At 39.4% G+C, this 12,855-nt stretch overlaps 1 protein-coding gene across 12 annotated transcripts in view; it reads right to left on the reverse strand.

Annotated features, from left to right (window-relative positions):
* The window catches only part of NHSL1 (NHS like 1), a 246,724-nt gene that overhangs the window by 20,951 nt on the left and 212,918 nt on the right, over positions 1–12,855 (reverse strand). For all 12 annotated transcript variants that reach the window (XM_086707991.1, XM_086707990.1, XM_086707987.1 and 9 more), the window contains exon 4: positions 2,383–2,575. In XM_086707991.1, coding sequence (XP_086564117.1) covers positions 2,383–2,575 — 193 coding nt within the window. The remainder of the gene's footprint in view (positions 1–2,382; positions 2,576–12,855) is intronic.

A 12,855-nucleotide genomic window follows, 5' to 3' on the forward strand; every position in this document is an offset into this window, starting at 1 on the left:
CCAAAACTGTTAAGCATGGTACCACTCTATTTATCTTCCAGGTGGAAGGCTTTTAATCCACATGGCGAATAGGAAACCTACACATATATGCATTTCATTTGAAACATTTTTTTTTTTTTCCTTCCTCAACTCCTAGAACATGATGATTCCCTACAGGACTATGACTGAGGGGATTAAATTGATTTTCATGCTGGCAGCTCATTGTGCTAATGTTCTGCTGCTATGCCTGGCCGGCTTCACTCTGGACGTAAAATAATATATTTATCGACATTTCTTTCCCCTGCTGATCCTGACTGAAAAGCAAACCGGAGGGTCGATGTTCATCCAAATAAATGAACACATGACAATTCCCTACAGGAAGCTATATTTTAGTCTCAAAAGCCTTCTATGGCTGCAGAAACACATCATTTAAAGAGGAGGAAGTGGTATAACCTAGGTCAACTCGACTGCTGAAAGTGGAAACTTTAAATTTAATGCTTCTTTGTATCAGAATGGTAGAAAAATTAACATCTTTATGTAATGCATGTATATGTATGTGAACACATGATCCAGAAGATGGATCAATACACATGCAACTAGATACTAGATTTGATTATTACAGTTCTGAAAATGCTAATCACTCAATTAAAAGTAAACTGCATTTTGGCATAACTCATTTTGCTCACTTCTTTGTCATTTGCCTTTCCTATGTGGCATTTGAAGGCCTCCTTTTAAACTCTGTGTAATTCATATCTACTTAGTCATCAACAGGAGGGAATTGCAGCTCAAAGAAATGGCAATGTCTTCTGTTGTTACAATGCATTTCATTGCAAATGATTATTTCTGAGGCTGTAGTTACTCTGTTTTAAATTTCCTGATCTCAGGATAATGCATTTATCCTAATTCCATTAAGGACTGCCATATTTCATAGCACAATCTTCTTATCTTACAATATTACTTTGGAGGCATCTAATCATATATAATGTAATTTATGTTTCTGCTGCATTTAATCAATCAAATAATGTAATGCGTTTTCTTATAGAAAATTTGTGTCCACATATTCCATTAAGCAATAAACACACTTTATTCTGAAACACAGCTACTTCTAAAAATAACCTTAAAAAAATATGGTGCCTATGTTTCACTCTAGGTGCATGAGAGGTGCATGAGAATCACACTTGGGAAGATCAATGTTATTTGCAAAGAAAATGGAATAAAATACTACGCTATTCCTTTAAGGCTTAAATACAATCAATGTGGGAGAATGTACCTGGAATTTAAAATAATTCATGCACTTATTTACTAAATTTCTCAGGAATTCAAAATAGATGTAATTTTTATTTTAAGTGTAATTTTTAAACATCTGTAAGGTTTTTTTTTTAAAAAAAGTCTGCATTAACTATCAAAATACAAAAACCTTTCTAACAGCAGACCACAGCATTAGCTTCAGAAATACAGCAAGGGTGCTATGGGTTTTCATCCTAATTTTTTATGAAAACTCGGCCTTATTGGTCACCTGATACTTTTTAGGTTCTGGCCCTAGAGGCCATGCTTCTGTAAGGACTGGTTATCGATGACGATTATTAGCAACCAGTTTCTCTTGAATACACTGTCCAACGTTAACTCTTAACACATCTATTTTACACATGGTATGCTTCCCAAACCACAGACCTTTTTTATGAGGTACGGAACTGATAAAGCAGGAAAAATCTGGTGCCTTTTAACAGTTCCTCTAAGTTCATGAAATACTGTCTTTGAGCTTCATGTACCTTGTTATCTGTCCCCTTAAATATTACAGATGATTAAAATCTGAGCATAATATTCCAAAAGAACTTGAATTTGAAGATTATAGAATTCAAATTATGAGGATCAAAATATGACTTGACCATCCTCTTAACTTTAAAACAGTATTTTCATAATCCTTACTGTTAGTTCACTTGATATTCTTATTTTAAGCAATTTGAGAAGACAAAAGGGCAAGAAAATCTATCACTCAAAAATATCACAAAACTGTTACTTCTTCACTTCCATAAATACTACATAAAACAGCCCTTTAGAAGGGAAATGTCATTGTTTCCTTACCCAGGGCCACATTTAGAAGATGTTCCCAAATAAACAAAATATTTTAAAGAAGCAATTCAATGAAAAAAGACACACACATTTTCTATGAATTCCATGACATCAACCTTTGGTGACAGCCCTCTAATCTTACAAGCAAGAGATATTTCATATGCATGCACACATATAAATTTTTGTATTCCTTTACTTAAACACAGAGCAGGAAGCCAGGCTATAGCTATTTACCTTTGACGTACAAGTGAGATGCTAAGAGCATATAACAAACAGAAGCCAAAGTCATTTTCCCAAGTATGTTTAGAAACCTATCTGTACAGCAAAGCATACCAGTTATATTAATGGGAACCACATCAGCCTGGATTGTTTGGGCTTGCTGTCGCATCTTCTCTTCTGGCGTTGGCAAAGGAAGTGACTTGGTCCAGTTCGTTTGAGTATGAAGGTCAGAGAAGTCACTTGAGGTTGGCGTGTCAGGTCTCCTGATGGAAATAAGTCTTTCCTCTTCTGATGAAGAAATAGAACACTGCAGGGAAAACGGTAAGTAGATGCTGTAGTGTGCAAATAGCTGGCAAAAACATTTAAAAATACATTCCTTGTTTAAAGCCTTTTTTCAACTAGGGCGCGGGCGCCTGGGTGGCTCAGTCGGTTGAGTGGCCGACTTTAGCTCAGGTCATGATCTCACGGTCTGTGAGTTCGAGCCCTGCGTCGGGCTCCGTGCTGACAGCTCAGAGCCTAGAGCCTGCTTCAGATTCTGTGTCTCCCTCTCTCTGTCCCTCCTCCACTCAGTCTGTCTCTGTCTCTCAAAAATGAATAAATGTTAAATAAATAAATCAATAAAATATTTTTTCAACTCATTAAAAGCGAGCCAAAAAAAAAAAAAAAAACTGGCCACATTTAAGAAAGAAGCAATAGTTTGCAAGAAAACTGCTCATCATCTTGAGCATGACCCGTTATATATATGATTCACGCCGTCGCCTTAGTCTCTAAACCATGAGGTCTGCAAACGGTTTTGCTGACCCTCGATATCTTTTCAGTTCTTCCTGTTTCTCCTATATTTACTGTGGTCAGAAAGCTTATGGATTTAGTTGAATTCTAGAAGCCAGGAGAAGCATCATGGCTGTGGCCATCGGTTTCCATTTTTATTAAAATTTTGTTTGCTCAAAGTCATTTCTAGCCTCAACCTCATTTCCTTCAGGCGCTGACCTCAAGGAACATTTCTGGAATCATAGAGCTATTGTGTGCTCTTCTGAAACCATTTATATGAAAACAATTGGTGTGAAATTGTTAAATTCTAAGAAGCTGACTGAAGCTCTGCTCTGAGCCTTATCAGAATTCCATGAAAACATTTCTGGCAGTGTCTGTTTCAATACAGATTAACATCCTAACTGGGGAGCCCTTCTGCAATACCTTTCTTCCCATAACATCTTAAAAAGCGGAAGCAAGACCGCTGTTTGGGGAAGCATTTTACCATGGACGGTACCATGGCCGCACGACAGTTGGCTCTTTGACAAGGAAGCTCCAAGAACTCAAACACAGTGTGCTCACAAACAACAACGATGACAAAAAAGGGTGATTGGCTTTTGTTGAGAAACGGCAGTTTATAATACACAATAAATGTCTAAGAACTGGTCTTCGAGTTGAAAGCATTTAAACTAACTACCACCTCTGAAAATAAGGCGTTTAAAAGCGTTTTACTTCAGAATAAAAAGTCAATGAACCTTCCCAAGGGAATACCTGTGTAACCAGCACCCAAGTCAGCTCAACACTCCCCTCCCCAAACCACACACCCCTAAGCAAGGGTAACTACTCTCTGACTTCTAACACCCCACCATAGCTTTGTTTGCCTATGTGTGACCTAAAGGGAATCCTGACGTTCTCTTTTGTGACTTTCTTTTTTCGTTCAATATTATGTTTGTGAGGATTTATCTATCTTTAAGAAGCAGGCATTGATACCTTGCTGGATTTAATGCAAGTTTCTAAAAGCATACAGGTAAGAAATTTACAGAAGAAATACATCTGTTAGAAAGTTCAACCACTTAGAAGAACACTGTAATCACTGTTTATTACTATTGAATTCATCTTACTGTAAAATATCTGTTTTTATTCTACAACTACCAGCCCTGCACAAATTTCACAAGGACTACAGAAGAGCCAATTAAAATAGTTTGGTGTTGGGGGATAGGGCCTAAACTAAGAATCCAAAGACCTGAGTCTATTCACTTTATACCTGACAGTCTCATGACTTTTAGGCTCTTCTTGAACCCTTCCTTTGCTGTAAAGTGGGGCTATATGTTTCCCTCCTGAGTCCCACAAAGAGCCATTCTCAAGACCTAATGAGATAAGGGCTGCCTGGGTGACTCAGTTGGTTAGGCCTCCAACTTCAACTTAGGTCATGATCTCGTGGTCCATGAGTTTGAGCCCCATGTTGGGCTCCGTGCTGACAGCTCAGAGCCTGGATCCTGCTTCAGATTCTGTGTCACCCCCTCTCCCTGCTCCTCCCCTGCTCACACTCTGTCTCTCTCTCTCTCTCTCAAAAATGAATAAATGTTAAAAAAAATTATTAAAAAAAAGACCTAATGAGATAAAATCTCTGAAAATATCTATGGCTGTTAAACATCATGGAAATAAAGGTGATGGTCCTATAAAAGTGACTTTAGGAAAGCAAAATCATGGGGGCACCCGGCTGGCTCAGTCGAAGAACAAAGGACTCTTGATCGTGGGTTGTGAGTTTGAGCACCAAGTTGGGTGTAGAGGTTACTTAAAAAAAAAAAAAAAAAAAAAAAAATCTTAGTAAAAAAAAGAAAGAAAGCAAAATCATGAATTGACAAGTTCATTATTTTTTCTTTTATTGCAAAAAGACTACCAATAATAAAGGTGTTGTGGAAATAGATAATATAAAATAAATCATAATGAAACATCTCCATTTTTGACTTTATATTCTTGATACGTAAAAATGTAAAATGATATGGTAGTTTCTTCTCCACCTAAGGAAAAGACGTTTGTAACTAAACTGACAAATAAATATACTCGATTTATAATGAAAAGACGTTTGTAATTAAACTGACAAATAAATATACTCGATTTATAATGAGCATATGTTACCGACATCTGATAATGATATTAAATTACATCGGATTATGATATTAGATCACACCATATCCATTTCACATTTGATCCAATTCTGCTTAAATGGTTACAACACCTATCAATGGTTCCAACTCCTACCTATCCTTGAAAGATAAACACGGGAATGTTTGAGTCAGCAGTGGCAGCGAAGCCACAGTGATATAAATAATTTCCAGCCTTTTTGTACTTGTACCACGCTGGTTACATGTGACTTATAATACATATTCTCTACCCTTAAGATGCAGATTCCCCCTGCCCCCCAGGCACACACACAAGTAAATTAAAACTAACTGTATATGAGAATTTCATGACAGTTCGCATAAAGGTCTCATGTCGATGACTGAATCTCAACGTTGCCAATTAGAAGGTCACTCCAATTTTCTGATACACACACAGAAATAATTTCTCAGGTAATCTTGAAATACAGCACACACTTTCAAGTCTATAGGAAGCAAATCCTAACGAAACCAGTTTAACTGAAAAGTAAAGCTACAGCTTGATGAAGAATAAATAGCACGGTGACATCCTGCAGGGAGGGTTCCCTTTTCCATGTGACACCTGCCAAGGGAGATGGTGAAGCACCGTTCCACAGTCTGTGTGCATCTCAGTGGTGCGCAACAGCCCTAGTAACCTACTTTTCTTGTAGCTGACTGACGGCGTCAGAATCGATAACTATCACAAAGAGAAAGTACTTGAGTTTAGCCTGGTTGCCGTGGGATGACCGCCAGGGAGAGCTCCAGTACGACAACTTTCAAAGGTAATCTATTATAAAGGGCTCTCTTCATTTGTGAGACAATTTCCCAAGCATGGCAGAGAATAAAGTTCTATGCAAATGTGACTATTACACAGTGCTACAACTAAGGAAAGATAAAAACCAGGACGGTATGACTTCCAGAACGATCGCACTCCTATCCTTCCTAGGATTTATAAATCCAGCAGGGGCGCAGGGAACCACCTCCTGCGTCTCAATAGCCGAACACATCGTGATTACTCCATTAAGATGGACACTGTAATCCTCTGGATTATGTTAGCCTCTTACCTGGCCTCCACATTTCTGCCTATTGTGCCCACCCTCCCACTCCAAGTCTACGTCTCAACACAGAGGCGTAAGGCATCCTTTTAAAATTTAAGTCAGATTGTGTTGCTCCTCTGCTCAAACCCCCCAACATCCTTACCATGACCGACAAGACCCTACATGATCTGCAAACGGCTCACCACTCCCTCTGACCTCATCTCCTACTATTCAGTCCCTTATTTCACTCTAGCCACTCCATCCTTTCCGTGTAGTCTCTTGTACATATCATGCACACTTCTGCCTCAGGGCCTTTGCACTTGCTGCTCCCGTTGCCTGACGTGCTCTTCCCTTAGACATCCACACCATCTTTTTCTTCATGTGTTTATTCAAGAGTCTCCTTCTTGTTGAGGTCTTACCTGTTGAGCATACCTCAAATTTCAACTCCTCCCTAATATTTTATATCTCCCTTCACTGCTTTTTCTCTTTAGTACATATCAATAGTATACATATATTTTAGATATTTACCTTGTTTTCTCTCCCATGAGAATGTAAGTTCCAGGAAGCTTTAAATCAGAATTTCATAGAGAACTATTTCAGGATTTTAGCTAAAAAAGGGTCACCATTTATTTACTGGCTGCTACATGCCTTGCTCTGGGTTACAGACTTTATAGAAATTGGCACCTCATTTAATATTTATAGCATTAGCTTCATTTTATAAATAAGGAAATAGAACTAAGTAATTTTACTTTTGGGACGTTCACAAGTGGACAACTGGGATTAGAACCCGGACTTGACCCCAGAGTCTCTGCTGTTTAACAGTGTTAAAATAACAACTTGGCAATATTTGCAATAAGTTACTAGGTTGTCTGATCTAAAGATAAAACCTCCATTTATATCTCTTCTTCAAGAACAAACCTTTTAAAAATCTAGAAAAGCCACCGCAGTGTGGTGCAGTGGAAGAAGCACTAAACCCTGGAGTAAAACACTAAGTACCAGCATCTTGGCTCTTGTCATTTACGAGCTATAGGTTTTGAGCAACTCAACTCCCTCTGTTGAGAACAGAACAACTCAAATAGCTTCACCATGCTTCATATTAATGGACTGCCTCAATATAGAGTGAATTACTTTTTTCAAACATGGAGTGTAAAGTTGCCTTGCTTTCGGACCTTAAATGCAATTTTTAAACCTGTCCGTTGATCAGTAACGTTCCCTGATACCCCATACCCTGATCCCAGAAGGAATGAAGAGTCACAAATGAAAGGAGAAACCACAATTCCTTGTGCCAGATTACTTAATTTAGAAAGGGAAATCACTGGCCACACCAGCAGTTGTTGTGTAGATTTGGGATGCTGCAGACCTGCATTTCAGAGACTCCTAGGTCCTGTCTGGAAGCCAGACAAGCTCCCACCAGATGGACAGTGGAGCCTGAAACATGGTCTCTTTGGCAGGTGGCCAAGTTATCAAAAAGTGAGCTTAAATGTGAATCACAGATTAGCCCAGGCTTTTTCCTTTTTAATCTGCTATGCTCCTAGCAATTAAAAAATGTAATTATAATCAGAGCTAAATTTAGCATTCATTTAGCAATTATTACATGAAAATGAATGTAGAACAGATGAAACTATATAGAGTATTATTATTATTTTTTTAATTTTTTAATGTTTGTTTATTTTTGAAAGATAGACAAAGCATAAGCAGGGCAGGGGCAGACGGAGAGGGAGACACAGAATCCAAAGCAGGTTCCAGACTCTGAGCCACCAGGGCTTGAACTCATGAACTGTGAGATCATGACCTGAGCCAAAGTCAGATGTTTAACCGATTGAGCCACCCAGGCGCCCTTATGTAGAGCATTAGTTAAAAGAATACTAACATACACTCCACTCCTTTTTGCAGGACATTGACTCTGTCTTTGATGTTGGGTTTTTGTTTGTTTGTTTTGTTTTGTTTTGTTTCCCAGAAGGAAATCTGCCTTGGGTTGGCTCTTGGTTTTCCAGATCATAGATGGCTTCATAAGGTGTCGAAACTTCCGCAGCCTTTTTTTGCCTATATGTGCTTCTCCTACTTTCAATATACTTAGACACAAAAGATCCTGACTCACTTCTGTTCTCTCCTATCCCCTCCCCGCCAACCCCAGGCTCAACAACAACAAAAAAAGCAGGGGCGGTGGAAATGGATCCATACGGAAGCACGGTTCTTGGCCCATCTAGCGGCTCCCTGATGGCCAGATGGTGGTGTCCATATCCACAATATTAAATAGCTTCAATTGTTCTTTCTCTCCCCATCAGCATATTAGTCCTTTTACCACAAAGCCAGCCCCTTTGTCATTATTACATGTTGGATTAAAATATTGTGGACTGAAACTAATATTGTGGACTGCATATTAAGGATCTTTTCCTTAAAAGAATGGAAAATACTTAAGACCTTAAATGTTTAAACTGATATAGTACTTCTTACTTATAATCTTTTCATTTTAATAAATGATATATACAAAATATATAACATAATGAATATTTCAGAACTTACCACCCAACCCGTGACTTACACAAACTATTACCAATAACTGCATCTACCTCAGTGCTCCTCCCCGCTTTCCCCAAGATAACCACTGTCCTGAATTGTGTGTTAATTATCCCCTTACTTTTTGTTATATATGTACCAATATGTGTAACTTACATGTTTACTGACTTTCATAAAAATGGTTCATGCTCGGTGTTGTGTTATTTACTTATGTTTCTAAGACACATCCATGTTTCTGTGTGAGCCAACAATTCATTCATTTTACTGGGTATACATTCCATTCCAATACGTATTTATTTATTCACTCTTTTACTAATGTAAAAGACTGCTTCACTTTTAAGGGTGCCGAAGGTGTTCACTACCATGATTGTGGTGATGGGCTCATGTGTGTACACATATATCAAAACTTACTAAATTGTATAATTTAAATATGCGTATTTTATGTAAATTACATCTCAAAAACACTGTTTTAAAACCGAGATTTCAGTTTCAGTATTTTAAAACTATGTGATCTTACGCAAGCGATATAGTCTCTCCAAAATGCAGTCTCCTCATCTGTGTTATGGGTACAATCCAAGCTACTCTGCATGGTTGCAATAAGTATTAAATAGATTCACATATAGCACGGAGCCTAGTCTCTGGCTCCTGAACTTTTCCACATGTTGGGAGATACAGAGGTATACGGATAGCAACAAGACAGCAATGCTGTGTCCCCATGTAAAGGGGAAGGCAGATATGAATGGAGCCTTATTCCAGTTTAATGGGGTGTTTGCAACAAGAGACACTGGAACAATTTACTGGTTTGAATGCATAAAGGTCTGGAAAAGTGACAGTCCCCAGGCTTCTCATTCCTGCTTGCAAGATACAAAGTAACCAAGGTGTCCCAAACTGGGAAGCACTGAACACAAGGAGCTAGCATAGACCCCTCTGGGTTTCCACTGTGCCCTGGAATTACTCACAGAGACCCAATACAAATGACTGCACTAGAGTCATCTAGGGCATGGTTTCTAGACCATAAACCATCCTAGGCCAGGCAGTGTGTCTGTATACTGAGACGAAGTGGTACTTAAGTGGTTTTTGAAACAATGGTATGAGTGAATGAATGAATAGCAGACAAGTCAACAGTGGAATGAAAAATGCCAACAACAGGCTTAATAAGAAGGCATTTGGGGAGTGTAGTAATCTCCCCCTTTTGTTTCACCAACATGGTGCAAGGAAGAGAAATGGAATATAAAGCGGAGGCCCTACATTCGCGTCCTCCCTGATGCATTCTAGCCATGTGGTCTTGGGAAAGCTATTTCATAATTCTGAGTCTTGGTTTCCAGATCATCAAAATGATAGCAATGAGGCGTGCCTGGGTGGCTCAGTCAGTTAAGCGTCGGCTCTTGACTTCAGCTCAGGTCACGATCTCACAGTCTGTGAGTTTGAGCCCCACATCGGGCTCTGTGCTGACTGCACGCAAAGCCTGCTTGGGGATTCTCTCTCTCTCTCCCTCCCTCTCTCTCTCTGCCCATCCCCTGCTCATGTGCTCTGTTCTCTGTCAAAATAAAGAAATAAACTTAAGAAAAATGATAGTAATGATTATTAAAATACTTCTTCCATTGGAGTTCCTGTGGGGAATGAGATATAACTTGGAAAAGTCTGGCAAGTGTTCTAAAGTAAAGTTAGTGCTAGTATGACCTCTAGTAGTTCTATTTAGAGATAACGAACAAAGACACAACAATGGGAAGTCTGTTAGTAGTTGCTGAAACCTCTCAAATTTGTTGCTTCAGGCAGGAAATTCTTTGCGGAAAGTCTATAATAAAAGACTTAGGGGGAGTGGGAGAGTGGCCAAATTTCATTGTCCGTGGAGTCCTTTTCTTTGTAGTCTGGTTTGAAAACTCAGGCAGTTTAGTAATACTGAACTAGCCATTATTTGAGCATATTCTATGTGCCAGGCACCAAGTGAAGACTTTCATAAACATTAATTCCTTTCAACGTCACCACATCCCTCCCCAAGGAAGGTAAGGTGGCTGTGTAACTTATGATCAAAACCAGAACTCCTCTGAAAGTGAAAGGGGGTGCTATTAATAATTACGCAGGACAGCAGCTGTAACCAACAGGACTGTCCTGAGCAAACCAGAACATGGGGCTTCTAACTCTTTACAGCGAGGAAACCGAAGCTCATGGAGAGAAGCAATTTACCCAAAACCACTCAGCTTCAACAGGTGGACAGGCTGCCCCAAACCGGCGATCTCAAGCATCATGTTATATAAGCCTCCGATATGTGCAATTACAGAGCAAGTCTACTATCCCTTTTGTCTTTTCAAAGTCCTCCTTCAATTGAAGTATGTCTCATCAATGAGGACTAAAACAGAACCTGAGATGCTAGTTCAAAGAATAACAGGAAATAGAAAATTTCAGGTTACATCAGTACCATAAAAGCCAACCTTTTATTGCCATAATCCCAGTCTAATTTACGTGTTTGGGAGTTAATTTTATATAAGAGATTGAGCAACTCATAACTGACATCCTTTCTGCTGAGACAATGGGGCCTCTATGAATGTTTCCCTGATTCAGTGAACATATCATCAAACGTAACCTCCAACAATGGCAGTTGGGGAGATGCCCTATCAACTCACTGGAAATATTTTGGCACCCATAACTGAACTTCCTGCAAATACCTGAAAAACCTGTTTGGTAGTACCTGGTACACACTGAAAACCGAAAGAACACACACACACACACACACACACACACACACACACACACAAGGCTGCGACTAGCATAATACTAAAGCACTGACTTATTCTCTGATTTCACGGTTGGAAAAAAAAAAAAGGTGTTCTGTGAGATTTCTAAAGCCCTTTGCAGACAGCATTTCTCTCATGCAAGTTTATATATAACATATATCATTGGAAATAGTTATTTTCCTTGCTACACTTTGAAAGATACATGTGGAGATAATTAGCAAAATACCATTCCTTATACCATAAACAGGAGTCTTGCTTCGTAAACGTGTTTGGCATTAGGATAATTATTCTAGAACAATTCTCTAGAATAAACACCCGGAACAGATGTCCCCTAGGTTCTTCTGACGTGTGTCTTTAGCTTTTACCTTATCAGCAGCTCTCCTTTTAGGAGCGTGCTTCTATCCTAAGCACATAATAGATGCTTCCTATTGCTGAATGCAAATCAGATGCTTTTCATTCTGTGCGCCTCTTTCCAGGTCAGAGCATTTGTAGTCTAAGCGTCTGTTAACTTCTGTGTAGTCCACTGCTCTCCTCACCATACCCCAACTGCTACCACTTACCTAGAAAATACAAAGTAAAGGCTTTCCCCAGCATTTTCCCTCAAATTTGACCTCTACAAACTCTGTGTCTAAAATAACCCCAACTGTTAAAAATGACTTTTAAGAGCATGCATTGCACTTAAGGGTCTTGGCCTTAACACGGAGACCGTAAACTGCTGGCTTGGAGCCCCTTTTATAGTTACTGAACTCCCACCTGATTTCAAATGTCAGCTCGATCACGTACTAAATCCCATGAAGATTTGGGTAGACTTCTGGTCTCTACAGTCTATGTTTAATATTCTGTCCTGCTGGCCTGTACATTCAGATTCCACACTGAGCAATTCCTGACTCTTTTTAGTACCTGGTGAGGCGAGTAGTTCTCCTTCCTCATTGCTCCTCTAGGTTACAGCTTTCCCCGCTATGACCCTTAGATCCTCTCTGGTCCTTCCCTTTCTCTGTCCATCCCCCAAATCACTCTCAAACCAAAACGAAACTAAACCACTCGACATCTTATTGGTGTTGTGTTAATTCTATAAATTAACTTGGGCAGAAATGACAGCTTTCTGATATGGAGTCGTCTCATCTAAGAGCATAAGAGAGAGAGAGAGAGAGAGCCAGTGCGCAAGAGCAGGAGAGAGAGGCAGAGGGAGAGACAGAGAGAATCCCAAGCAGGCCCCGCACTCAGTGTGGAGCTGACATGGGGCTGGATCCCACCACCCTGGGATCGCGACCTGAGCTGAAATCCAGGGTCAGATACTCAATCGACTGAGCCATCCAGGCACCCTGTCTGCCATTACAACTTTAAATAGATTTTTCCTATTATATCTTGTAATTTGCTTTTGTAGATATGAAAAGTATTGGTTTCCATACGTCAACA

The sequence above is a fragment of the Puma concolor genome, chromosome B2 (assembly GCF_028749965.1).
Source record: "Puma concolor isolate L17-30 chromosome B2, mPumCon1.1.hap2, whole genome shotgun sequence".
NCBI lineage: Eukaryota > Metazoa > Chordata > Mammalia > Carnivora > Felidae > Puma > Puma concolor.